The sequence below is a fragment of the Oncorhynchus clarkii genome, chromosome 8 (genome assembly GCF_045791955.1).
Source record: "Oncorhynchus clarkii lewisi isolate Uvic-CL-2024 chromosome 8, UVic_Ocla_1.0, whole genome shotgun sequence".
Classification (NCBI taxonomy): Eukaryota; Metazoa; Chordata; class Actinopteri; order Salmoniformes; family Salmonidae; genus Oncorhynchus; species Oncorhynchus clarkii.
The window spans coordinates 10181816-10208491 of record NC_092154.1 but is presented as its reverse complement, the minus strand read 5'-3'; the positions used below and the strand labels follow the sequence as shown (position 1 = coordinate 10208491).

General features: G+C 46.2%; 1 protein-coding gene across 4 annotated transcripts in view; it reads left to right on the top strand.

Annotated features, from left to right (window-relative positions):
• The window catches only part of LOC139414922 (serine/threonine-protein kinase MRCK beta-like), a 114350-nt gene that overhangs the window by 79374 nt on the left and 8300 nt on the right, over positions 1–26676 (top strand). For 2 of the 4 annotated variants that reach the window (XM_071162551.1, XM_071162549.1), the window contains exons 16-33: positions 274–398; positions 578–683; positions 4324–4472; positions 7752–7849; positions 8937–9016; positions 10205–10255; positions 12218–12301; positions 14362–14442; positions 14847–14952; positions 16879–17015; positions 17356–17495; positions 19300–19381; positions 19809–20025; positions 20708–20770; positions 21543–21784; positions 22413–22767; positions 23555–23652; positions 24257–24341. In XM_071162551.1, coding sequence (XP_071018652.1) covers positions 274–398; positions 578–683; positions 4324–4472; positions 7752–7849; positions 8937–9016; positions 10205–10255; positions 12218–12301; positions 14362–14442; positions 14847–14952; positions 16879–17015; positions 17356–17495; positions 19300–19381; positions 19809–20025; positions 20708–20770; positions 21543–21784; positions 22413–22767; positions 23555–23652; positions 24257–24341 — 2299 coding nt within the window. The remainder of the gene's footprint in view (positions 1–273; positions 399–577; positions 684–4323; positions 4473–7751; positions 7850–8936; positions 9017–10204; positions 10256–12217; positions 12302–14361; positions 14443–14846; positions 14953–16878; positions 17016–17355; positions 17496–19299; positions 19382–19808; positions 20026–20707; positions 20771–21542; positions 21785–22412; positions 22768–23554; positions 23653–24256; positions 24342–26676) is intronic. The other 2 variants (XM_071162552.1, XM_071162550.1) reach the window with 1 other exon arrangement.

Sequence of the window (26676 nt, the reverse complement as noted above, 5' to 3'; positions counted from 1 at the left end):
ACCTCCTCTGCCTCTCTCTCACCTCCTCTGCCTCTCTCTCACCTCCTCTGCCTCTCTCTCACCTCCTCTGCCTCTCTCTCACCTCCTCTGCCTCTCTCTCACCTCCTCTGCCTCTCTCTCACCTCCTCTGCCTCTCTCTCACCTCCTCTGCCTCTCTCTCACCTCCTCTGCGTCTCTCTCACCTCCTCTGCGTCTCTCTCACCTCCCTCTCACCTCCTCTGCGTCTCTCACCTCCTCTGCCTCTCTCTCACCTCCTCTGCCTCTCTCTCTCAGCTGTGTACGTTTGTGGACAAGCTGACCGCTCAGAACCGCCAGCTGGAGGATGAGCTGCAAGACTTGGCCTCTAAGAAGGAGAGCGTGGCTCACTGGGAAGCCCAGATCGCTGAGATCATCCAGTGGTCAGTGCAAAGGCAGCTAGCTGTACAGGGCCAAGGACTTGTCCAATAGGAGAGCTCGTTTTCCTTTTCCATTGTCAAATGTTTTGCCACGGTGTGCCCAAGTGAAAATGAACTTTGTAAGGCCTGTATAGATGCTTATGAAACCTTGTGTGTGTGTGTGTGCGTGTGTGAACCCGTAGGGTGAGCGATGAGAAGGATGCCCGCGGCTACCTGCAGGCCCTGGCCTCCAAGATGACTGAGGAGCTGGAGTCTCTCCGCAGCTCCAGCCTGGGCCCACGACCCCTGGTAAGATACACTACAGACACACACACACTTAAAAGTATACTAATCGAACAAACACACACAAACTTAGATGTATACAAACCTTCGCCCCACACACACACGCAAACACCTTGGTCCCATCCCCTCCGAGGTGTGTCTGTTGGCTTCAACAGAGTCCAACTGTCAAATTAGGGCCCCTGGTCTGAGCACAGCCGTAACTAGGGGATACCACCACATCACACGGTACTTCCCTTGTTGTGGTGATTCTAATGTTCCCCTGCTGAACACATTGCTTTTATCCCACATTGACACAGTGCCACTGGATGTAAATTGAAGAGATCCAGATCGGGTGCCTGGCTGGAGGGGACAGTAGCTGTATATAGGCCATGCCCCAAAAGCTGTGTAGAGGCAGCACCCAGTCTACTCATGCCACCCTAAGGCATCACTGTCAAAGTGCAGTATCATAGAATTATATAATAATTAGACCAAGTTATGAAAATGGAGTCCCATTCATTCCTATGGACTATGTATCTGGCAATCAGCCAGACAGGTCTGCTACACTGGACATGTAACTTTGGCCGAGCGAGAGTGGCGCCCCACTGTAGCCTCCCGGCGCCCCACCTTAGCCTCCCGGCTCCACGGTATCTTTCTACAAAGCCTTGGGCCTTGTGCAGTACTTTCTATGGATGGAAAGGTGTTGTATCAGACATGGTAGTCTTTACTTCAAATTGTTTTTTAGCAATCAATGTGAAATGAATTAGAAATCACGTAATTTGTTCTTAAATATTCAATAGCTACTATATTTCACAATGGATGTGTATCAATATATAATTAGTCACCTGTTAATCTACAGAGCGACATTAGTGTTGAGAGGTCGTCTGTCTGGCGCCGTTATAATCTCTCTAGATATAACTCTATAGTTTATTCTGTATGTGTAGGGAGTCCATCTTCCTCTTATTTTCAGCCTTAACCTGGTTACAGGGAGAGGAACATTACATCAAACGTGACCTTGAGTGCAGTTCCTCTCCGCTCCCTTCGCTAGCTAGCGTTAGCACACTTGTCATCTCCCCTCCGTCCGTTCCTATTAGACATGGCTATTTAGCTAGCGTTAGCAGCAACGTTGGCACACCTGTCATCTCCCCTCCATCCATTCCCATTAGACAGGGCTATTTATGGCAGACTTAGCATTAGTAGCGTTAGCTTAATGATATTAGCTCCTGGTGTCTGTCTGGGTACTTTTGGAAGCATAGTGCTCACCAGACGGAGAAAGGCTATGCCCGCTGTTGTTGCTGATACTGTTTTAAGAGTGGAGTAACATTGTATTCATCCCAAATGACACCTTGTTCCCTACATAGTAGTAGATTTGCTCAAGCAAATAGTAGGAGGGGGATAGTAGGAGGGAAAGCATTAAACTCCCCAATGATGGAGAAATTGTAGAAAAATATTTTGGTTGCCAATAATTTCCTTCCTTCGCAAAGTTGTGTTGGTGTACTCTGAAGTGTTGAAGTGTGTGTTGTGTTGAAGTGTGTGTTGTGTTGATGTACTGTGTTGAAGTGTGTGTTGTGTTGGTGTACTCTGGTGAAGTGTTGTGTTGGTGTACTCTGGTGAAGTGTTGAAGTGTGTTGTGTTGGTGTACTCTGGTGAAGTGTTGAAGTGTGTTGTGTTGGTGTACTCTGGTGAAGTGTTGAAGTGTGTTGTGTTGGTGTACTCTGGTGAAGTGTTGTGTTGGTGTACTCTGGTGAAGTGTTGTGTTGGTGTACTCTGGTGAAGTGTTGTGTTGGTGTACTCTGGTGAAGTGTTGTGTTGGTGTACTCTGGTGAAGTGTTGTGTTGGTGTACTCTGGAGAAGTGTTGTGTTGGTGTACTCTGGAGAAGTGTTGTGTTGGTGTACTCTGGAGAAGTGTTGTGTTGGTGTACTCTGGAGAAGTGTTGTGTTGGTGTACTCTGGATAAGTGTTGTGTTGGTGTACTCTGGATAAGTGTTGTGTTGGTGTACTCTGGTGAAGTGTTGTGTTGGTGTACTCTGGTGAAGTGTGTTGTGTTGGTGTACTCTGGTGAAGTGTTGAAGTGTGTTGTGTTGGTGTACTCTGGTGAAGTGTTGAAGTGTGTTGTGTTGGTGTACTCTGGTGAAGTGTTGAAGTGTGTTGTGTTGGTGTACTCTGGGGAAGTGTTGAAGTGTGTTGTGTTGGTGTACTCTTCTGTTTTAACCTCCCATCCCCAGCAAGGCTCAGGAGTGGCCACTCCTCCCCTGAAGCCCTTTCCCTCAGCTGGGGGGGACAAGAGGGTGAGTGCGTCCTTCAATCAAAGCCAGCCTCCAATCACTGTGGAGGTGACGCTCCAACCGTAGGCCGTGCAGAGGACTGCTCTCATGCCGATAGTGTCGCCAGTCTGTCACTCATATGGCCCATTTAATACCGATTGATGATTTGATTTTTCTTGAGAAGAAATAACCTGGAATAGCCAGCGTGATCTGAATTCTAACATGATATTTTTAGGCCTGTTTGAAAGTGGGTTTGATGTCCCCAGATAGTGAGTATTTAAAAATACTGGCACTGCTTTGAAGCATTGAGACCTAGAAAGCAAAATTGGATTCTGAGTGTAAATTATCTGAGGAGTTTGAAGGGGCCACATGTGTTTCAGACAAGACTGATACTATACGATGCTTCCATTGCTTTCAAGAACCTAGGAATACATTTCAGGGGAGCGGGTTAGTAGAAGTTGCCCTTAAATACTGATAGATATTCAGATATTCTTACATCACCCTAATGGTTAAGTTTAGGTTGGGGGGGTAGGGAGCTCCTTAGTACAAAGAGCTCCACATTTGTGCTGTGCAGGAGCACTATGGATCCTCTTTTCTCACACTCTCCTCTCGCTGTCTCTCTTGCTCTTTCCTCTCTCGCTCTCTTTCTTCTCTCTCTCCTGTAATGTATGAGACTGAAATTCTAGCCAGTCAGACTGCCTGGGGGAATAGGTATGGGGGGTGGGGCGTAGCGGGTCCGGCTGGGTTAGAGGGATATGATGCCTCATTTCCTGTCCCGTTGGGCCGTGATGTCACGCGATCCGCCAGCATCCGCGGAATGTCATCTCAGCTTCCTGAAAAGTCCATTTGTCATTGGCTCCCTCATTCGCTCGATAAAAGATGTCCATCGTGTGTGTGTGTGTAAGGGAGGGTACGGTGGAGTTGATGAAATCTCATATGTTTTTTGCACCTGCTGAATTATATTTGAGTTGGGACGATATGGTTGTGTTTTGAGGTTTAGCTAACAGGATTGGACATCCATTTTCTTGAGGGCGTGTTCAGTTAGCTTTTTTTTTTTCTTAGTTGAATGGATTCCGACATCTTATACACTCCATTGCATTACACAGGGACTATTACATCACAGCTTGACAGTCACATGACGATCCATAGGAGAGCATACCAATACAGAAGCAGATTCAACACACAGTGGAACTAACTGCACCTCTGACAGGAATCAGTTGAGTGATTTGTGGCCAATCGGTTTAATCCGAACCACGTTCCAGGCGTTGCCTGCACCGTTTACACCCCGTGTTCAGAGCGACTTCAATCGATCACACCCAATTGGCCACTGATGAGCGTTATCACATCAATCCCCCCCCCCCCCCCCCACCCTGAATACAATACAGTAATCCTGCTCTCGTCCCCAGGACCCCCTGTGGAAGGTGCGACGCAGCCAGAAGCTGGACATGTCGGCCCGTCTGGAGCTGCAGTCGGCCCTGGACGCCGAGATACGGGCCAAGCAGCTGGTCCAGGAGGAGCTTCGCAAGGTCAAGGCCTCCAACATCTCCTTCGAAAGGTCAGCCCTGCCAGCTGCAACTCCAACAGTGACCCCCCCCCCCCCCCCCGGGTCACAGCATTTCACCATTCTTAGAAAATATATCATTGTATTTAGTATATATTATTTTTTATTTTTTTTACATTGTACACTTGGTTTAGACAGTTGGTAACAGAGGGGAAGATGGGTAAGTGGGAGTTCAGTAGGAAAGATGGACACTGGTATTTTAACCGCAACGCTGTGTGTGTGTGTGTATACATACATACATACATACATACATACAGTGCCTTGCGAAAGTATTCGGCCCCCTTGAACTTTGCGACCTTTTGCCACATTTCAGGCTTCAAACATAAAGATATAAAACTGTATTTTTTTTTGTGAAGAATCAACAACAAGTGGGACACAATCATGAAGTGGAACGACATTTATTGGATATTTCAAACTTTTTTAACAAATCAAAAACTGAAAAATTGGGCGTACAAAATTATTCAGCCCCCTTAAGTTAATACTTTGTAGCGCCACCTTTTGCTGCGATTACAGCTGTAAGTCGCTTGGGGTATGTCTCTATCAGTTTTGCACATCGAGAGACTGACATTTTTTCCCATTCCTCCTTGCAAAACAGCTCGAGCTCAGTGAGGTTGGATGGGGAGCATTTGTGAACAGCAGTTTTCAGTTCTTTCCACAGATTCTCGATTGGATTCAGGTCTGGACTTTGACTTGGCCATTCTAACACCTGGATATGTTTATTTTTGAACCATTCCATTGTAGATTTTGCTTTGTTTTGGATCATTGTCTTGTTGGAAGACAAATCTCCGTCCCAGTCTCAGGTCTTTTGCAGACTCCATCAGGTTTTCTTCCAGAATGGTCCTGTATTTGGCTCCATCCATCTTCCCATCAATTTTAACCATCTTCCCTGTCCCTGCTGAAGAAAAGCAGGCCCAAACCATGATGCTGCTACCACCATGTTTGACAGTGGGGATGGTGTGTTCAGGGTGATGAGCTGTGTTGCTTTTACGCCAAACATAACGTTTTGCATTGTTGCCAAAAAGTTCAATTTTGGTTTCATCTGACCAGAGCACCTTCTTCCACATGTTTGGTGTGTCTCCCAGGTGGCTTGTGGCAAACTTTAAACAACACTTTTTATGGATATCTTTAAGAAATGGCTTTCTTCTTGCCACTCTTCCATAAAGGCCAGATTTGTGCAATATACGACTGATTGTTGTCCTATGAACAGAGTCTCCCACCTCAGCTGTAGATCTCTGCAGTTCATCCAGAGTGATCATGGGCCTCTTGGCTGCATCTCTGATCAGTCTTCTCCTTGTCTGAGCTGAAAGTTTAGAGGGACGGCCAGGTCTTGGTAGATTTGCAGTGGTCTGATACTCCTTCCATTTCAATATTATCGCTTGCACAGTGCTCCTTGGGATGTTTAAAGCTTGGGAAATATTTTTGTATGCAAATCCGGCTTTAAACTTCTTCACAACAGTATCTCGGACCTGCCTGGTGTGCTCCTTGTTCTTCATGATGCTCTCTGCGCTTTTAACGGACCTCTGAGACTATCACAGTGCAGGTGCATTTATACGGAGACTTGATTACACACAGGTGGATTGTATTTATCATCATTAGTCATTTAGGTCAACATTGGATCATTCAGACATCCTCACTGAACTTCTGGAGAGAGTTTGCTGCACTGAAAGTAAAGGGGCTGAATAATTTTGCACGCCCAATTTTTCAGTTTTTGATTTGTTAAAAAAGTTTGAAATATCCAATAAATGTCGTTCCACTTCATGATTGTGCCCCACTTGTTGTTGATTCTTCACAAAGAAATACAGTTTTATATCTTTATGTTTGAAGCCTGAAATGTGGCAAATTTTTCACACATTTTGTTGTGTTAGTCTGATTTTAAAATTGACCATAAATACCTTGTCACTGACCTACACACACTACCTCAATTTCGAAGTGGAATTATGCTTCTTTTTTAAAATTCTTACAAGTCAATTAAAAATGAAGCTGAAATGTCTTGAGCCAATAAGTATTCAACCCTTTTGTAATGGCAAGCCTAAATAAGTCCAGGAGTTCAAATTTGCTTAACAAATCACATAATAAGTTGCATGGACTCACTCTGTATGCAATAATAGTGTTTAACATGATTTTTGAATGACTTCCTCATCTCTGTACCCCACATATTACAATTATCTGTAAGGTCCCTCAGTCAAGCAGTACATTTCAGGGAGGTTTTCAAAAACCACAAAGACTAGGGAGGTTTTCCAATGCCTCGAAATGAAGGGGACCTGTTGGTAGATGGGTAAAAAAGATGTATATCCATTTAAGCATGGTGAAGTTAATAATTACATTTGGATGGTGTGTCAATACACCCAGTCACCACAAAGATACAGGCATCCTGCTTAACGCCGTTGCCCGAGAGGGAGGAAACCAAGTTGAATGGCTGTGATAGGAGACAACTGAGGATCGATCAACACCATTGTAGTTACTCTACAATACTAACCTAATTGACAGAGTGAAAAAGAGGCCTTTACAGCATTAAAATATTCAAAAACGTGTCCTGTTTGCAACAAGTCACTAAAGTAATACTGCAAAAAATGTGTCAAAGCAATTCACTTTTTGTCCTAAATACAAAGTGTTATGTTTGTTGCCAATACAACCAAATTCAAACACACTCCATATTTTCAAGCATGGTGGTTGCATCATGTTATCGGTATGCTTGTCATCGGTAAGGGAAACCCAGCCGCGAGCTGCCCAGTGACCCAAGCTTACCAGATGAGCTAACCCCACAAACCTAGACCCAAGACCCCACATACCTAGACCCAAGACCCCACATACCTAGACCCAAGACCCCACATACCTAAACCCAAGACCCCACATACCTAGACCCAAGACCCCACACAGCTAGACCCAAGACCCCACACAGCTAGACCCAAGACCCCACACAGCTAGACCCAAGACCCCACACAGCTAGACCCAAGACCCCACACAGCTAGACCCAAGACCCCAAGACCCCACTTACCAAGACCATTACGTTACCTTTACACAAACATTCGCCATCCCACACGGTTGGCCCCTAGCGTTGGACTTAAAAGGTCAATCTTCTGTCTTTCAAGGGGTCAAACGAGAAAGCGCTTGTGCAGGTTAGTTAGCTAGCTACATGCTGATTGATGCAAAGGGACATTTTTATTTCGGGTTTTAAGTGGGCATGAATGGGGAAGAGGGAAGAAGATTAATCATAACCCACTTTTTTCCTCTCTTTCCACACACACACACACACACACACACACACACACACAGCAAACTGAAGGATTCAGAGTCCAGGAGCAGGGATATGGTGGAGCAGCTGGAGATCATGAAGAAGGACTTGGAGGAGAGCCGTTCCCGCTCAGACAAAGGTTGGTCTACTATACTCTTAACCCTTGTTTTTACCCTAAAACAGGGTTCCACAGCTGGCGAGACGAACTTTCCCCGCGGGTGATTTTATTAGTCCCACAAATATTTTTTCTTCTTCACATAAGACTGTAAAAACACCAGCTAATCAGCTCGAAGTCATTTTTTAAAAAGTATTCCCATTCACATAATAGAGGCAGATGTATGTAAGCACATACAACTTTAAATAAGGTTGGAAATTCATGTTTTAGTCAGATATATATGTTTGGGCATCTTGCGATCAATTAGCTAATTATTTGTAATTATGTTCCGGCTCCCTGACCCATCCATCCGCTCAAGACAAAATCAGCCCACGGCTGAATCTAGTTGATTATCCCTGCTCTCAACTGTCCCTGGCAAATGTCAACGTACAGAAATGGGTTGTTTGGTAGAGAAACTAACACGAATGTATAATTGGTGTTGTTCGTACGGATACGAAACGTTTGTTTGGTTTTATTTGATCATCGGAGATACACATTCGTCAAATCAAACTTTATTAGTCACATGCGCCGAATACAACAAGTGTAGACTTTACCGTGAAATGCTTTACTTACAAGCCCTTAACCAACAGTGCAGTTCAAGAAGAGTTAAGGAAATATAATATATTTATCAAGTTGATTAAATTATAAAGTAATAATAAAGAGTAACACAATAACGAGGCTACATACAGAGGGGTACCGAGTCAGTGTGCAGGGGTACAGGTTAGTTGAGGTCATTTGTACATGTAGGTGGGGGTGTAGTGACTATTGCATAGATAATAAACAGCGAGTAGCAGCGGTGTACAAAAGGGGGGGGGGGGGGCAGTCAATGTAAATTGTCCGGTGGCGATTTTATTAATTGTTCCGCAGTCTTATGGCTTGGGGATAGAAGCTGTTGATTAGCCTTTTGGTCCATTCATCCCATAACTACGTCTCATAGAGAAACATTTCATTTCATTCTCTAGTCTTGTCAGTGACATGTTTCCCTTCAACTGTACTTCTATGAACGGTATTCCTCTGTAGAATTAGTATAAATGCAGGCTATGCTCAGGCTGTCCTTGTCTTCTAAATACAGGTCTGAAACTGCCCGATTTCCAGGACTCCATTTTCGAGTACTTCAACACCTCTCCACTGGCCCACGACCTGACGTTCAGAGTGAGTGTCTCTCTGCACGTCTTTCTCTCCCCCCGTCACATGTCCGTAACAAACCTTAACAGCCACTTTCTCGCAGTATCTGTGTGTGTATCGGTGGTGACAGGCCGGTGGGAGTTGATACATATATTTCAGAGGGTGGGGGACTTGGCATGGCTGGTGTCCCACAGAGCACCCTGCTAGACGGGAGTCAGAATAGAGACAGCATTGCAGACTGTGGTTAAATGCATACAGACACACACACACACACACAGACTGGCTGGCTAGCGCTGTTGTCACACTCGCATAGTCACACAATTTATAAACAGACATGCGCACATGTATACACACTTACATTGAAATCCTTAAAAAGAGAGACCCAGTTCAATTTTGAACTTTAAACTGGCACACACAGTTCAAAGTGCGAAAGGGACCAAGCTCCGGAGTTTATATCACCATGCCCTCTGATGTACTCAATCAGGTCATCACCACAAAGAACTTCAAAGTTACAGAGAGGGGGGGGGAGCAAGCAGAAAAGTACCTCCTGACCCTCCAACCCATGGAATAAATTGGGCTAATTTTACCCATCCGAACACGGTAACCTGATGCAGCTGCCAAGGTTTGGACAGGATCTGCAGCTAATGGACCAACGTTATGAGAAGGGCTCAGGGCCGCAAAGGAGAGGTACAAGAAAGCTTGCCATGACCTGAACTTAATGAGAGGGAGAAGATGGACAAAACTATCAGCTGCTAACCTGCTTCTCACTTTCAACAGCACTAGCGCACGCTGCTTTGTGGTCGACTGATCTCGCTGCTCAGCACAACCGTGAACCTGGGGGTTTTTCAACACCTGGCTACGCCGAGGTTGTAAAAATAGGGATTAGTCAGCATTGAAGCCGCTAGGTCAGCGTAAAGGCCCCAGAAGACCTGATTCAGTGTTGTTTCAGAGGAAACGGCTTGTGGTGAAGGGGCCATTTTGTCTTAGTTCCCTCAATTTTCTCAGGGACATAAATTGACAGGATAAACCATTGGGAAGCGGTGGTCTAAGCATGTCCTTGCAGTAAACCCTGTTGAATGACCTTATCAACTTTGGCCCCCATTATGTTCTTGTTCTGCAAAAGAACCCCATAAACCCCCCAAAAAATAAACCATAAACCCCCAAAAACCTGTGCTTTTTTTTTTGTCCCTCTCGTGTGTCACCCTTCCAAAAAAGGAATCGGTCTCTTCCTCGTCCGCGTCCTCTCTGCTAGCGTTTTGGGATGAAGTAAGTGGTTTCCTCAGAGCTCCTTCCCCCATTTTCTCAGTTAATCCCTAACCCAGGGGGGGGTTGTGCTGCCAGCATACAAAAGGTTGGGAGAAAATAGAGGTTTCTCCAGGTGTGTTGCCCTGTTTTTAGCAATTAGCAGTTACCCATTAGCATGCTAATATGGGCTAATACTTTAGCCTCTTGTCTCTTATGGTAGTGTGCATGATAGTTTTAACTTTTCCTAGTATTTCTATTGTTACTATTGTGAACAGGCTAGCTGCTACATGTTTAGTTGAATACAATTACTGTGATTAGCACATATTGTAGCTAATGCTAATTTAGCTAGAAGGATTCAAATTATGCTAAAATAGACCTTTTCACAGCTGGTGGCACTCTCCCCCTGTAGTTAACCTTCCCCTATGTTAGCATTAGTTTATGTTGGGCGCTAAAAGGTTTGCGATCATCTCCTCTGGAACGTGCTTCTTCTGCATTAGCATCCCCAATGCCTTAACCCCCCTCCCTCTCTCTAACCGCCAATACTGCTAACGTCCGTCAGAATCCCTCAGTAGTATAACCAGTCACCTCACAAAACCCTGTTTAACCATTTGCATATTTGTTAGCTGCTTACACAACTAATGAAGAAACAAAACAAACTAACCCTACGACAGCACACTGAGAATATTGACGAGCTAGACCTTTTCAGTGTGTGTCTTTAGCCAGTGATTTGGTTGGGAGGATGTAGAACCTGCCTTCATTTTAGTTTAATTAAAAGATGATTAGGGTAGGATCCCAAATGACCTCCCATGATTTCTCCTAATTTTGTCAATCTTTTTTGTTGTATTTATAAAAAATAATTTAAAAAAATTCAACCTTATCAGTAACATTGTTAGGCTGTAAGTGTTTGATGTACGTTACATTTGAGTCGATGTAAATAATCACATTTAAAATAACAATGTTTATAGGGTAAGTATTGTTTATGATTTCAATGTGTCATCTGTTAACTCATTGTTTGACTCTTAAGTGGACCGACCGACCGTACACTGAAGATTTCTTACAACACAGTCTAGTAGACCATGAAAATACTGAATGATAAAATTATTTGTGTGTAACACAGTATACTGCTCGTATTAGGATTGTGACATGTTAAAAGTGGGCTTGTTTTGTATTTTGGTTTTGTTCACCTAACCCCTTCAGCTCGATACCTGTTCCGAGTATGCCTTCATGATGGTGAAATACTATGTGTCTGCAAAATGGCATATATATATATTATTATATTATAAACTGAGGGGGGGGGTTCAAGCCCTGAATGCTGATTGGCTGACAGCCGTGGTATATCAGATCGTGTTCCACGGGTATGACGAAACATATATTTTTACTGCTCTAATTACGTTGGTAACCAGTTTATAATACCAATAAGGCACCTCAGGGTTGTTTGTGGTATGTGTCCAAGAACAGCCCTTAGCCCTGTGGTATATTGGCCATATACCACACACCCTCATGCCTTACTGCTTAAATATAGCATAGGCAGTTCCTATGTGTATGAGTTGATGCAGGTGATGTTGAGATGTGTTCCCTTCCTCAGGAGGCATCGAGAGATGGGCACTTAGCACCACCTACTGGCTGCCTAATGCTCCCTTCAGCCCTTCAGATAGAAATGAATCACTGATACATGGTCAGCTATATTTTAACTCTCTAATGGATTGGAGATTGGCTAGTCTGATTCCAGAGCTGTGGACACGTGCAACCTCAAGCATGCTTTATCTTGGCCAGGTCGCAATTGTAAATGAGAACGTGTTCTCAACTTGCCTACCTGGTTAAATAAAATAAAGGTGAAATAAAATTTAAAAAATGCCACCTAGTGCTATAGTTGTCAGTGCTGGTGACCCTAGAGTGTATATGTCTCAGTCTATAGCACAACGCAAACATTTCCGCCCAGTACACACACACTCATCCGTCTCGTCATCCCTCTCCCTCCTCCAGACCAGCTCTGTCAGCGAGATAGATGCCACGCCCCAGAAGTCAGACGTCCCTTCCTCGTCGCCCTCCGTGGCCTCTGAGCAGGATGTGAGTGTTCCATCGCACACACACACACACACACACACTTCCGTCCATATCGCACATCCCTCCCAGACATCCTTTCACTAGACGTTCCCTATCTCATCCCAGTTCACATTTTATTTTTCACATGCTTGGTAAACAACAGGTGTTAGACTTATTTACGGGTCCTTCCCAACAATGTAGAGCGAGAGATGATATAGAAAAGTAATAACATGTTATAAATTATTAGTCATCATTGTAAAATGTAATATTTTAATGTATGCTATGATTCACAATGCCTATTGTTCATTTTAATAGGGTTTAGGTGTGTTGTAACCAATGATTTATATATACACTAGATGACTGGTAGGGGGCACTGTGTTGAAGTCACGGTGCCTCCATTTTGGCACTACCTCCCCCACCATTGTCTAATAAAATATATATTTTTTTTACATCTTAATGTACACTTTTAAATTATATTTTTTATTTATTTAACCTTTATTTAAATAGGCAAGTCAGTTAAGAACAAATTCTTATTTACAATGACGGCCTTCCGGGGAACAGTGGGTTAACTGCCTTGTTCAGGGGCAGAAAGACAGATTTTTACCTTGTCAGCTCGGGGATTCGATCTAGCAACCTTTCGGTTACTGGCCCAACACTCTAACCACTAACCTGCCACCCCTAATGTGAACTCAACATAAACATTTAACAATCATATTTCCTTAAAGTATAATTGTTTTAAGATTACGACTGATTACTGTCCTCACTACAACACAAATAGATGTAATATGGTCCTTGAAACATTTAATTGAAAACCTCTCAATTGCCAATACATAGCATCAGCAATCCAGGGTTTATACACGTCATTGGTTAAAACTCACTGTCAATATAGGAGAAGAGGTGAAATGCAGGGCAATTCTTACATTTAATTCATTCATTGGATCTTCAGAAGTAACAATTTACCTCCTTCCTGATTATTAGCTAATTAAATGACTCTCTTGACCCCCTTCCTGATTGTTAGCTAATTAAATGACTCTCTTGACCCCCTTCCTGATTGTTAGCTAATTAAATGACTCTCTTGACCCCCTTCCTGATTGTTAGCTAATTAAATGACTCTCTTGAGCCCCTTCCTGATTGTTAGCTAATTAAATGACTCTCTTGAGCCCCTTCCTGATTGTTAGCTAATTAAATGACTCTCTTGACCCCCTTCCTGATTGTTAGCTAATTAAATGACTCTCTTGACCCCCTTCCTGATTGTTAGCTAATTAAATGACTCTCTTGACCCCCTTCCTGATTGTTAGCTAATTAAATGACTCTCTTGACCCCCTTCCTGATTGTTAGCTAATTAAATGACTCTCTTGACCCCCTTCCTGATTGTTAGCTAATTAAATGACTCTCTTGACCCCCTTCCTGATTGTTAGCTAATTAAATGACTCTCTTGACCCCCTTCCTGATTGTTAGCTAATTAAATGACTCTCTTGACCCCCTTCCTGATTGTTAGCTAATTAAATGACTGACTCTCTGACCCCCTTCCTGATTGTTAGCTAATTAAATGACTCTCTTGACCCCCTTCCTGATTGTTAGCTAATTAAATGACTCTCTTGACCCCCTTCCTGATTGTTAGCTAATTAAATGACTATCTCTACCCCCTTCCTGATTGTTAGCTAATTAAATGACTCTCTTGACCCCCTTCCTGATTGTTAGCTAATTAAATGACTCTCTTGACCCCCTTCCTGATTGTTAGCTAATTAAATGACTCTCTTGACCCCCTTCCTGATTGTTAGCTAATTAAATGACTCTCTTGACCCCCTTCCTGATTGTTAGCTAATTAAATGACTCTCTTGACCACCTTCCTGATTGTCAGCTAATTAAATGACTCTTATCCCAGTAAAGCATAGTTCATGTTTTTACAGTATAGAACCAGTTCATTAAGGTATGCAAGGGAAAACAATTTGTTTCAATTAGTAACTCAATGTAGTCCCTCCCTGCTTTAGTAAATGTTCTTCCATTTGGTGCCTAATGAACCCAGTGCTGTCCTCTCCCCAGACTGACCAGTTGACCTTTAAACTTTGACCCCTCTCCCACAGGAGCCAGTCCCCAAGCCCACTGCTGTTACCCCTACCGTCCCCTCCCCGGTCTATCCAACATCGCTGCTGACCACACCAAAGGTACCGCCTGACACCGCTCTCACACACACACACACACACACACACACACACCGCTCTCTCTCACACACACACACACACACCGCTCTCACACACACACACACACAACACACACCGCTCTCTCTCTCACACACACACACACACCTCTCTCTCTCACACACTCACCGCTCTCACACACACACACACCGCTCTCTCACACACACACACACACACACACCGCTCTCTCACACACACACACACACACACACACACACACACCACTCTCACACAATGAAAACAACATGCTCCCGCATATGTGCTACCACTCATACTCATAGAATAATTTGACACACGCTGTCAGCTTGTCTGTAACACTTGGCTAAGTATTCTGTGTTCTTATCTCTCTCCGTGTGTGTGTGTGTCTGCAGCCCAAAGCTCACCAGCTGAGCATCAAGACCTTCTCCAGCCCCACCCAGTGCACGCACTGCACCTCCTTGATGGTGGGTCTCATCCGCCAGGGCTACGCCTGCGAAGGTGAGTGTCAGACACACACGGCCACGCTCTCTGTCACCGGTGCCGGTTAGTTGGGGGGGACTGGGGAGATTGTGTCGGCTAGTTGGGGGGACTGGGGAGATTGTGTCGGCTAGTTGGGGGGACTGGGGAGATTGTGCCGGTTAGTTGGGGGGGACTGGGGAGATTGTGCCGGTTAGTTGGGGGGGACTGGGGAGATTGTGCCGGTTAGTTGGGGGGACTGGGGAGATTGTGTCGGCTAGTTGGGGGGGACTGGGGAGATTGTGCCAGCTAGTTGGGGAGACTGGGGAGATTGTGCCGTTTAGTTGGGGGGACTGGGGAGATTGTGCCGTTTAGTTTGGGGAGATTGTGCCGGTTAGTTGGGGGGACTGGGGAGATTGTTAGGGGGGGACTGGGGAGATTGTGCAACGAGACTGGGGAGATTGTGCCGTTTAGTTGGGGGGACTGGGGAGATTGTGCCGGCTAGTTGTGCCGGCTAGACTGGGGAGATTGTGCCGTTTAGTTGGGGGGACTGGGGAGATTGTGCCGGTTAGTTGGGGGGACTGGGGAGATTGTGTCGGCTAGTTTGGGGGGACTGGGGAGATTGTGCCGTTTAGTTGGGGGGACTGGGGAGATTGTGTCGGCTAGGGGGACTGGGGAGATTGTGCCGTTTAGTTGGGGGGGACTGGGGAGATTGTGCCGGTTAGTTGGGGGGACTGGGGAGATTGTGTCGGCTAGTTGGGGGGGACTGGGGAGATTGTGCCGTTTAGTTGGGGGGACTGGGGAGATTGTGTCGGCTAGTTGGGGGGGACTGGGGAGATTGTGCCGGTTAGTTGGGGGGGACTGGGGAGTTTGTGCCGTTTAGTTAAGGGGACTGGGGAGTTTTTGCCGGTTAGTTGGGGGGACTGGGGAGATTGTGCCGGTTAGTTGGGGGGACTGGGGAGATTGTGCCGGTTAGTTGGGGGGGCGACTGGGGAGATTGTGCCGGCTAGTTTGGGGGGACTGGGGAGATTGTGCCGTTTAGTTGGGGGGACTGGGGAGATTGTGCCGTTTAGTTGGGGGGACTGGGGAGATTGTGCCGTTTAGTTGGGGGGGCTGCGGAGATTGTGCCGTTTAGTTGGGGGGACTGGGGAGATTGTGCCGGTTAGTTTGGGGGGACTGGGGAGATTGTGCCGGCTAGTTTGGGGGGACTGGGGATATTGTGCCGTTTAGTTGGGGGGACTGGGGAGATTGTGCCGTTTAGATTGTGCCGTTTAGGGGGGGACTGGGGAGATTGTGCCGTTTAGTTGGGGGGACTGGGGAGATTGTGCCGGTTAGTTGGGGGGACTGGGGAGATTGTGCCGGTTAGTTGGGGGCGACTGGGGAGATTGTGTCGGCTAGTTGGGGGCGACTGGGGAGATTGTGTCGGCTAGTTGGGGGGGAAAGGGGAGATTGTGCCGGTTAGTTGGGGGGGACAGGGGAGTTTGTGCCGTTTAGTTAAGGGGACTGGGGAGTTTGTGCCGGTTAGTTGGGGGGACTGGGGAGATTGTGCCGGTTAGTTAAGGGGACTGGAGAGATTGTGCCGGTTAGTTGGGGGGACTGGGGAGATTGTGCCGGTTAGTTGGGGGGGCGACTGGGGAGATTGTGCCGGTTAGTTGGGGGGACTGGGGAGATTGTGCCGGTTAGTTGGGGGGGCGACTGGGGGGATTGTGCCGGTTAGTTGGGGGGGGGACTGGGGAGATTGTGCCGGTTAGTTGGGGGGGGGGACTGGGGAGATTGTGCCGGTTAGTTGGGGGGGGGGGACTGGGGAGATTGGGTGCAGCATTTTCCTCCCGCTGACACACCACTCGCTATAAATGGACTGTAATGTTTTGACTGAACGGGAGATCTGAAACTGCACCTTACGATTGGACTGCATGTTTCCTTGTGTATACGAATTCTCTCTTTCTCTCTCTCCCTCTTTCTCTCCAGTGTGCTCCTTCATCTGCCATGTATCCTGTAAGGACAATGCCCCCCAGGTGTGCCCCATACCCCCTGAGCAGGCCAAGAGGCCTCTGGGCATCGACGTACAGAGGGGCATCGGCACCGCCTACAAGGGCTTCGTCAGGGTGAGCACCGCGTACTTAGTAACAGGTTATCACCGTGGAAATAGAATGACTACAGTTTGCGTTCCTGCGGCCATATTGAGTGTACCCTTAAGTGTGCAGCCAGGTTTTTTTGTGGTTTTTTTCCCACCCATTCTAGTCATTATAGTTCTGTGATTACATCTTGGTCTTTTCATGGTGATACGCTAATATCTTCCTTGAATGTTGTTGTTTTGATGTAATCAAGACATTTCAATTCTGTTCAGCTTAACAAGATAGGAGCGTGTGATGTCCAGTTTATTGGAAATGAATAACAAGGACAGACCTCTCAATTGAAAATTTGCTGCTCTGCCCTCTCCGTCAGATCCCCAAGCCCACGGGGGTAAAGAAGGGCTGGCAGCGGGCGTACGCCGTGGTGTGTGATTGTAAACTCTTCCTGTACGAGGTGCCCGAGGGCAAGTCCACCCAGCCAGGCGTGGTGACAAGTCAGGTCCTGGACCTGAGGTAAGACCTCTGTTGGGGTGAAGGGTGTGTGGGAGTGGTAGGTGGGGGGGTGAAGGGTGTGTGGGAGTGGTAGGTGGGGGGTGAAGGGTGTGTGGGAGTGGGGTGTAGGTGGGAGGGTGTGTGGTAGGTGGGGGGTGAAGGGTGTGTGGGGTGTGTGGGAGTGGTAGGTGGGGGGTGAGGGTGTGTGGGAGTGGTAGGTGGGGGGGTGGGGGGGGTGAAGGGTGTGTGGGAGTGGTAGGTGGGGGGTGAAGGGGTGTGTGGTAGGTGGGGGGTGAAGGGTGTGTGGGAGGTGGGAGTGGTAGGTGGGGGGGTGAAGAGTGTGTGGGAGGTGGGGGGGGGTGAAGGGTGTGTGGTAGGTGGGGGGGTGAAGTGGGAGTGGGGGGTGAAGTGGGAGTGGGGGGTGAAGGGGGGGGGGCGTGAAGGGGGAGGGAGTGGGAGGTGAAGGGGGAGGGTGTGTGGGAGTGGGAGGTGAAGGGGGAGGGTGTGGGAGGTGAAGGGGGAGGGTGTGTGGGAGTGGGAGGTGAAGGGGGAGGTGGGAGGGCTGGCCTCGATAATGGCATAACCATGTAACTGACAATTATGGATGAAGACCGTGAATAAAATTATTTTCCTTACCGCTAATATATATATATATATATATATATCTGATACGACACAATAGCAGTAGTGTAAATGAATGATCTCCATCTGTATCCTACTATACAGAGTGCTCTGGCGATACGTTTGATTCGGTTTACAAAGATGTTAGAATTGTTAAAAGCCGTCATTCTTGGTGAGCGTAGACATCTAAAGTGAATGTGAATCCGAGACAGTGATTGATATACCCGATTTGTTGTTGTTGCCGCCGCTGCTTGACCACTGCCTGATGGTTGTTAACTGCGGTTGCTAGGCAACGGAACACTAAGTCAGAGAGAGAGAGAACAATGAGCTAGATATTTCACCGGATTTATAAATGTGAAGCATCCGGTTGGTGTTTTCACTCAATACCAAATATGGTGATGAGAGGAAGCCCAGTGGTCGACAGTGGGAGAAGATGGAGAGAGATGGATTTTGGCAGATATTCTGCTGATTTTGTCATCAGTTAAACATGCCCTTCACACAGTAGGCGTTCCCTAAGGGAAATATGCAAATAAATGCTAGAACGGGCCAATAGGATCTCACTAGCTCGTGCTTGGCTCTGCCCACTATGATTAATTTGCTCCCATTGGAATTAACAGGCTCTGGTTCATCATGAGTTAGTTATACAAATCTCTGACTATGTGCTGCTGCAAAGCGGACTGAGAGTAAAGGAGAAAATCATCATGCCTTCATTTTGCTCTTTGAATGGTTATAACAGTGGCCATGGACATTTGCCTGACAAATAATGGTTACCCAAAATTCCATAACGTTGCAGCCCTTGGGTGTGTGTGTTTGGGGGGTGCGTGTGTGTTTGGGGTGTGTGTGAGTGTGTTTGGGGTGTGTGTGGGTGTGTTTGGGGTGTGTGTGGGTGTGTTTGGGGTGTGTGTGGGTGTGTTTGGGGTGTGTGTGGGTGTGTTTGGGGTGTGTGTGGGTGTGTTTGGGGTGTGGGTGTGTTTGGGGTGTGTGTGTTTGGGGTGTGTGTGGGTGTGTTTGGGGTGTGTGTGGGTGTGTTTGGGGTGTGTGTGGGTGTGTTTGGGGTGTGTGTGGGTGTGTTTGGGGTGTGTGTGTGTGTTTGGGGGGTGTGTGTGTTTGGGGGGTGTGTTGGGGGTGGGTGTGTTTGCTGTGTGTGTGTAACACTGTGCTCTGTGTATGTCCGTGTGTAACACTGTGCTCTGTATGTCCACAGAGATGAGGAGTTTTCCGTCAGCTCTGTCCTGGCCTCAGACGTCATCCACGCCACCCGCAAAGACGTCCCCTGCATATTCAGGGTAAGCTTTCAACTGCTGTGTGACAAATACCACGTGACTAAAGTTATTATATTCACTCATGTATTATTTAATTGTCATCTGTTCCTAATATGATGTTTCTTGTGTGAGAGAACCCAATAAATGACCTTGAAATAAAGTTACATCTAATGGATGTAAAAACATATGTGTGAGTTACTACGGAAAGTTATGGTGTATCATCATAAAACATATCGATTACTGTCGTTTTTTATTATAGTCTATTGTTACTATGGGATTATGTTTCCTATGTGAGAAATGTGAAATAATAACTATACATGGGTTTTATATAGCACTTTTCAAGGACCCAAAGAGTTAATAAAGTTTATATTATTATTAACCCAAGCCCTCCCTCATTTACTCGGGAGTAACGACACAGACACGTATCATAACGCATTATAAACCTCGTCAGGTGACGTCGTCCCTGCTGAGCTCGCCGGCGGGTGCCGTCTCCCTGCTGGTGCTGGCTGAGAGCGAGGCAGAGAAGAAGAAGTGGATGGGCATCCTGGAGAGCCTGCAGAGCATCCTGGCCAAGAACCGCTTGAGGAACCGCGTAGTGCACGTCCTGCACGAGGCCTACGACTCCTCGCTGCCCGCCATCAAGACCACGCTCTGCGCCGCCATCGTCGGTGAGTTGGGGAACTACTGAAGAGACTGTGGGGCATTTTCCCTCTAGTAAAAACACACCTGTGCTGTCAGCAAACGCACAGTAACATTTCAGATAGACCGAATGAGTGGAATTATCATCTGTACTCGATGAGGGAAATTATCATCTGTACTCGATGAGGGAAATCATCATCTGTACTGGATGAGGGAAATTATCATCTGTACTGGATGAGGGAAATTATCATCTGGACGGGATGAGGGAAATTATCATCTGGACGCGATGAGGGAAATTATCATCTGTACGCGATGAGGGAAATTATCATCTGTACGCGATGAGGGAAATTATCATCTGTACGCGATGAGGGAAATTATCATCTGTACTGGATGAGGGAAATTATCATCTGGATCAGGGAAATTATAATCTGTACTCGAGTGAAATTATAATCTGCGGTGTAAGTAATGTTGTAACTTTTCTGTGACAATTTCCGTGAGGAGGAAGTTTAGTTGTTTTTGTAGTGGATACACGCGAAACACAGAATGCAAATTACCGTTTGAGATCTCCAATTATTAAAAAAGTTATGGTGCGTTTACTCAGTGTGTGTGTGTGTGTGTTTGCGAGAGGTGTTGTTGTCGTGTGTGTGTGTGTGTGGAGGGTGGCAGTGAGAGAGAGAAGACTGTGTTGACTGCTCCTTTGTCTCCCTGCAGATCGAGAGCGTATCGCCCTGGGAACAGAGGAAGGTCTGTTTGTAGTGGAGGTCACCAGAGATGGTAAGAACACACCTATCCCACGGCTAGTCATATACACTCGTAGGGCGTTTTCACATATGACATTCGGTACCCTGGTATGATTCTGAAAATTCAAACAAATATATTTTGCCTTGACATTTTTTTCAAATATTCACTTTCCAAATGACGTGGGCGAGAAAGTTCCATGCGACTTGCTCTCTGAATTGTCACAATACATGTTACTCTGGTCCTGGATCTTAGACCCACCACCTGGCCAGGGTCCAAGATTTGTTTCAGCCAGGGTTGGTTTACGTTTCACAAGTGCTCTATAGTGCAGATCATCAGGGCACCAAATGCTCCAGGATCTGGATCATACAGGGATATGTGACATCCCCCAATAGAGCCTCATATGACTCCTCTATGCAGAACAAAGGTCGAGTTTTTAGATTTCTGTCATTTCCAACATGTTTCTTATGTGTGATCACGCGATGTCAACGTGTCATGTTTTCTTTTGTGGTATATTGTCTCCCATTTCTTTCTTCATCCTAAGACTATTTCTCCATGGTCTTTCCTCGTTCCTTCTAAAAATGCATTGGAGGAGAATCCAAGGTCCCTTTCATTATACCTTCTCCTCCATTTGGTTTTTCAAAAGGGGGGGGGTGTTGAAATCGAGGAGAGAAATTGTTTTCGACAATTCGGGAAAGCAACTATCTTACCTATTGACTCACAAATCATAATTTGTGATTTCTTTCAAAACACTACGATTCTCTGTCGTTTGCCCCTGTTGACTCCTTTTTCTCTTCCCCCCCTTCAGTGATCGTGCGGGCGGCCGACTGCAAGAAGGTGCACCAGATGGAGCTGATCCCCAAAGAGAAGATGATGGCCCTGCTGTGTGGACGCAACCGACACGTGCACCTGCACCCCTGGGGGGTGCTGGAGGGGGCCGAGGCGGCCTTCGACATCAAGCTGACAGAGACCAAGGGTTGCCAGGCACTGACCACGGGCGTGCTACGCCCCGGGGGACCCGCCTGCCTGCTGGCCGCCGTCAAGCGCCAGGTCACTATTCATTTATTGATTTACCTATTTACACGTGCAGTGAAAACGATGCCAAAAACACACATAAGAGTTCCAGTACAATACATGTCAAATGACGCGTGTAGTTGAAGATATGTGACTTAAATCTGAATAAATCTCATATCGACCCCATTTCAAAACAAACAACTTATAAAGGGAGCATTCATATAGTCTTCATAAGAACTGTAACTTTTAATTAACTAGACAAGTCAGTTAAGAAATCTTATTTACAACCCGCCAATTGTGTGCCACCCTATTGGACTCCCAATCATGTTTGTGATACAGCTTGGATTCGAACCAGGGTATCTGTAGTGACACCTCTAGTACTGAGATGCAGTGACTTAGACCGCTGTGCCACTCGGGAACCCAAGCAAACTCCTGCTAGTTAAATCAAGGCTGATTTATAAAGGTCCTTTCAAACTTCTGCTAACTACATCAAGGCTGATTATAAAGGTCCTTTCAAACTTCTGCTAACTACATCAAGGCTGATTATAAAGGTCCTTTCAAACTCCTGCTAACTACATCAAGGCAGATGTTTTTTTTAAGTCCTTTCCGTTTGCTGCTTTGCCAGAATGTCAGTAGTAACATCTCCTCTCTCCCCCTTCACCAGGTTCTGTGTTATGAGATCACCCGGGCCAAGCCGCACCACCGCAAGCTGTGGGAGGTGCAAGCCCCGGGGGTGGCCCAGTGGCTGGGCATGGTGCGCGAGCGCTTGTGCGTGGGATACCCCTCAGGTTTTGCCCTGTTGGCCCTCCAGGGCGAGTCGTCGCCCGTCAGCCTGGTGAGCCCCGGGGACCCGTCGCTAGCCTTCCTGGCCCAGCAGCCCCTGGACGCGCTGCACGCCCTGGAGGTGGGCACGACCGAGCTGTTACTCTGCTTCAGCCAGCTGGGTATCTATGTGGACCCCACTGGGAAGAGGAGCAGGGCCCAGGAGCTGATGTGGCCCGCCACGCCGCTCGCCTGCAGTACGTCACGTTTTGTTTTTGTTTTTGAGTGGTTGAGTTGTTAGACAAGTTTTGGGGGAGAAATGCGCCTGGTCTAGTGGTAGTGCCGAAGTCTCCGGCACGTCTGAATAGGTTGGAATCCAGCCAACTGTCCTTGGACACGACATCTCCCTGTCTTTCATAGGTTGGCACCCCACAACTTGCATGGTCTGTGTGGGTTTTTGTTGATTAAATAGCGCCCCTTTTGTGCACTTCAAGTAATACTGTATACCCCGGTATGGCACTGAAACGGTATTAAAATCTGCATACTGCCCAACCCAACAGTCTCTACCATTGGAAGTGAATACAGTCACAATACATTTAAAAAACATATATATATTTGTTTAACCTTTATTTAACTAGGCAAGTCAGTTAAGAACAAATTCTTATTTGCAATGATGGCCTACCGGGGAGCAGTGTGTTAACTGTCTTGTTCAGGGGCAGAACGACAGTTTTTTACCTTGTCAGCTCGGTAATTCGATCCAGCAACCTTTCGGTTCCTGGCCCAACGCTCTAGCCACTAGGCTACCTGCCGCCCCACTAGGCTACTTTACACCCAGAAACTGTTAGCTATGCAACTCTGAAGGCCTTCTGGTAAGTGCTGCATGCACAATATTTTTTAGAAGGGACACTGAAAGACAAATTCAATATTGTTAACTTTTTAAAAGATGCTAACATAAACTGTATCTAGTATATTGTATCCTACAAATGTATCAAGCTGTGGAGGCCTCTGTGATTGCTCAGCGTGTCTTTCCTGTGTGTCCTCCAGGCTCCAACTCCACCTACCTTACGGTGTACAGCGAGTATGGGGTGGATGTGTTTGACATACACACCACTGAGTGGGTCCAGACAATTTCACTGAGGAAGGTAAAAGCAGGGCTGTCCCGCCCATATAACAGTCTGGGTTCAGTCTAACAAGCCATAATGGGGTGTCTTGGGACAACAGTCTGGGTTCAGTCTAACGAGCCATAATGGGGTGTCTTGGGATAACAGTCTGGGTTCAGTCTAACGAGCCATAATGCGGTGTCTTGGGACAACAGTCTGGGTTCAGTCTAACAAGCCATAATGGGGTGTCTTGGGACAACAGTCTGGGTTCCGTCTAACAAGCCATAATGGGGTGTCTTGGGACAACAGTCTGGGTTCCGTCTAACAAGCCATAATGGGGTGTCTTGGGACAACAGTCTGGGTTCCGTCTAACAAGCCATAATGGGGTGTCTTGGGACAACAGTCTGGGTTCCGTCTAACAAGCCATAATGGGGTGTCTTGGGACAACAGTCTGGGTTCAGTCTAACAAGCCATAATAGGGTGTCTTGGTGAATGTGAGGATGCATGTTCTAATCTCATGTGTCTGGGTGGGGGTGAATGTTACAAGGTAAATGTGTATGAATGAAAGGAGTGTCTGTGTGCATATGTGTATATATGCCTGTGGTCTGTAGAGTGGATCGGTGTAACCCATGTCTCTGCCCCTCAGTTAAGGCCTCTGAATGTGGAGGGCAGTTTGAACCTGCTGGGCTCTGAACAACCGCGCCTCATCTACTTCAGCAACAACTCCACAGGTGCAAATACACCTCAATATACTGACTACATATACCCCAATACACTCACCTATACCACAATATACTGACTACATATACCCCAATACACTATACACTCACCTATACCACAATATACTGACTACATATACCCCAATACACTCACCTATACCACAATATACTGACTACATATACCCCAATACTCTCACCTATACCACAATATACTGACTACATATACCCCAATACACTAACCTATACCACAATATACTGACTGCATATACCCCAATACACTATACACTCACCTATACCACAATATACTGACTACATATACCCCAATACACTCACCTATACCACAATATACTGACTACATATACCCCAATACACTCACCTATACCACAATATACTGACTACATATACCCCTATACACTCACCAATACCACAATACACTCACCTATACCACAATATACTGACTACATATACCCCAATACACTCACCTATACCACAATATACTGACTACATATACCCCAATACACTCACCTATACCACAATATACTGACTACATATACCCCAATACACTCACCTATACCACAATATACTGACTACATATACCCCTATACACTCACCAATACCACAATACACTCACCTATATCACAATATACTCAACACATACACTACCGTTCAAAAGTTTGGGGTCACTTAGAAATGTCCTTGTTTTTGAAAGAAAAGCACATTTTTTGTTTGTTAAAATAACATCAAAATGATCAGAAATACAGTGTAGACATTGTTAATGTTGTAAATGACTATTGTAGCTGGAAACAGATTATTTTTTTATGGAATATCTACATAGGCGTACAGAGGCCCATTATCAGCAACCATCACTCCTGTGTTCCAATGGCACGTTGTGTTAGCTAATCCAAGTTGATCATTTTAAAAGGCTAATTGATCATTAGAAAACCCTTTTTCATTTATGTTAGCACAGCTGAAAACTGTTGTTCTGATTAAAGAAGCAATAAAACTGGCCTTCTTAAGACTAGTTGAGTATCTGGAGCATCAGGATTTGTGGGTTCGATTACAGTCTCAAAATGTCCAGAAACAAATAACTTTCTTCTGAAACTCATCAGTCTATTCTTGTTCTGAGAATTGAAGGCTATTCCATGTGAGAAATGAAGGCTATTCCATGTGAGAAATTGCCAAGAAACTGAAGATCTCGTACAACGCTGTGTACTACTCCCTTCACAGAACAGTGCAAACTGGCTCTAAACAGAATAGAGAGAGTGGGAGGCCCTGGTGCACAACTGAGCAAGAGGACAAGTACATTAGAGAGTTTCTCAAACTAGACAGACACCTCACAAGTCCTCATCTGGCAGCTTCATTAAATAGTACCCGCAAAACACCAGTCTCAACGTCAACAGTGAAGAGACGACTCCGGGATACTGGCCTTCTAGGCAGAGTTCCTCTGTCCAGTCTCAACGTCAACAGTGAAGAGACGACTCCGGGATACTGGCCTTCTAGGCAGAGTTCCTCTGTCCAGGCTCAACGTCAACAGTGAAGAGACTACTCCGGGATACTGGCCTTCTAGGCAGAGTTCCTCTGTCCAGTCTCAACGTCAACAGTGAAGAGACGACTCCGGGATACTGGCCTTCTAGACAGAGTTCCTCTGTCCAGTCTCAACGTCAACAGTGAAGAGGTGACTCCAGGATACTGGCCTTCTAGGCAGAGTTCCTCTGTCCAGTCTCAACGTCAACAGTGAAGAGACGACTCCGGGATACTGGCCTTCTAGGCAGAGTTCCTCTGTCCAGTCTCAACGTCAACAGTGAAGAGACGACTCCGGGATACTGGCCTTCTAGACAGAGTTCCTCTGTCCAGTCTCAACGTCAACAGTGAAGAGGTGACTCCGGGATACTGGCCTTCTAGGCAGAGTTCCTCTGTCCAGTCTCAACGTCAACAGTGAAGAGACAACTCCGGGATACTGGCCTTCTAGGCAGAGTTCCTCTGTCCAGTCTCAACGTCAACAGTGAAGAGACTACTCCGGGATACTGGCCTTCTAGGCAGAGTTCCTCTGTCCAGTCTCAACGTCAACAGTGAAGAGACGACTCTGGGATACTGGCCTTCTAGGCAGAGTTCCTCTGTCCAGTCTCAACGTCAACAGTGAAGAGACGACTCCGGGATACTGGCCTTCTAGACAGAGTTGCAAAGAAAAACTGGCCAACAAAAAGAAGAGGTGAAGATGGGCAAAAGAACACAGACACTAGACAGAGGAAGATTGGCGAAAAGTATTATGGACAGATTAATCTAAGTTTGAAATGTTCACATCACAAAAAATAACATTTGTGAGACGCAGAAAAGATGCTGGAGGAGT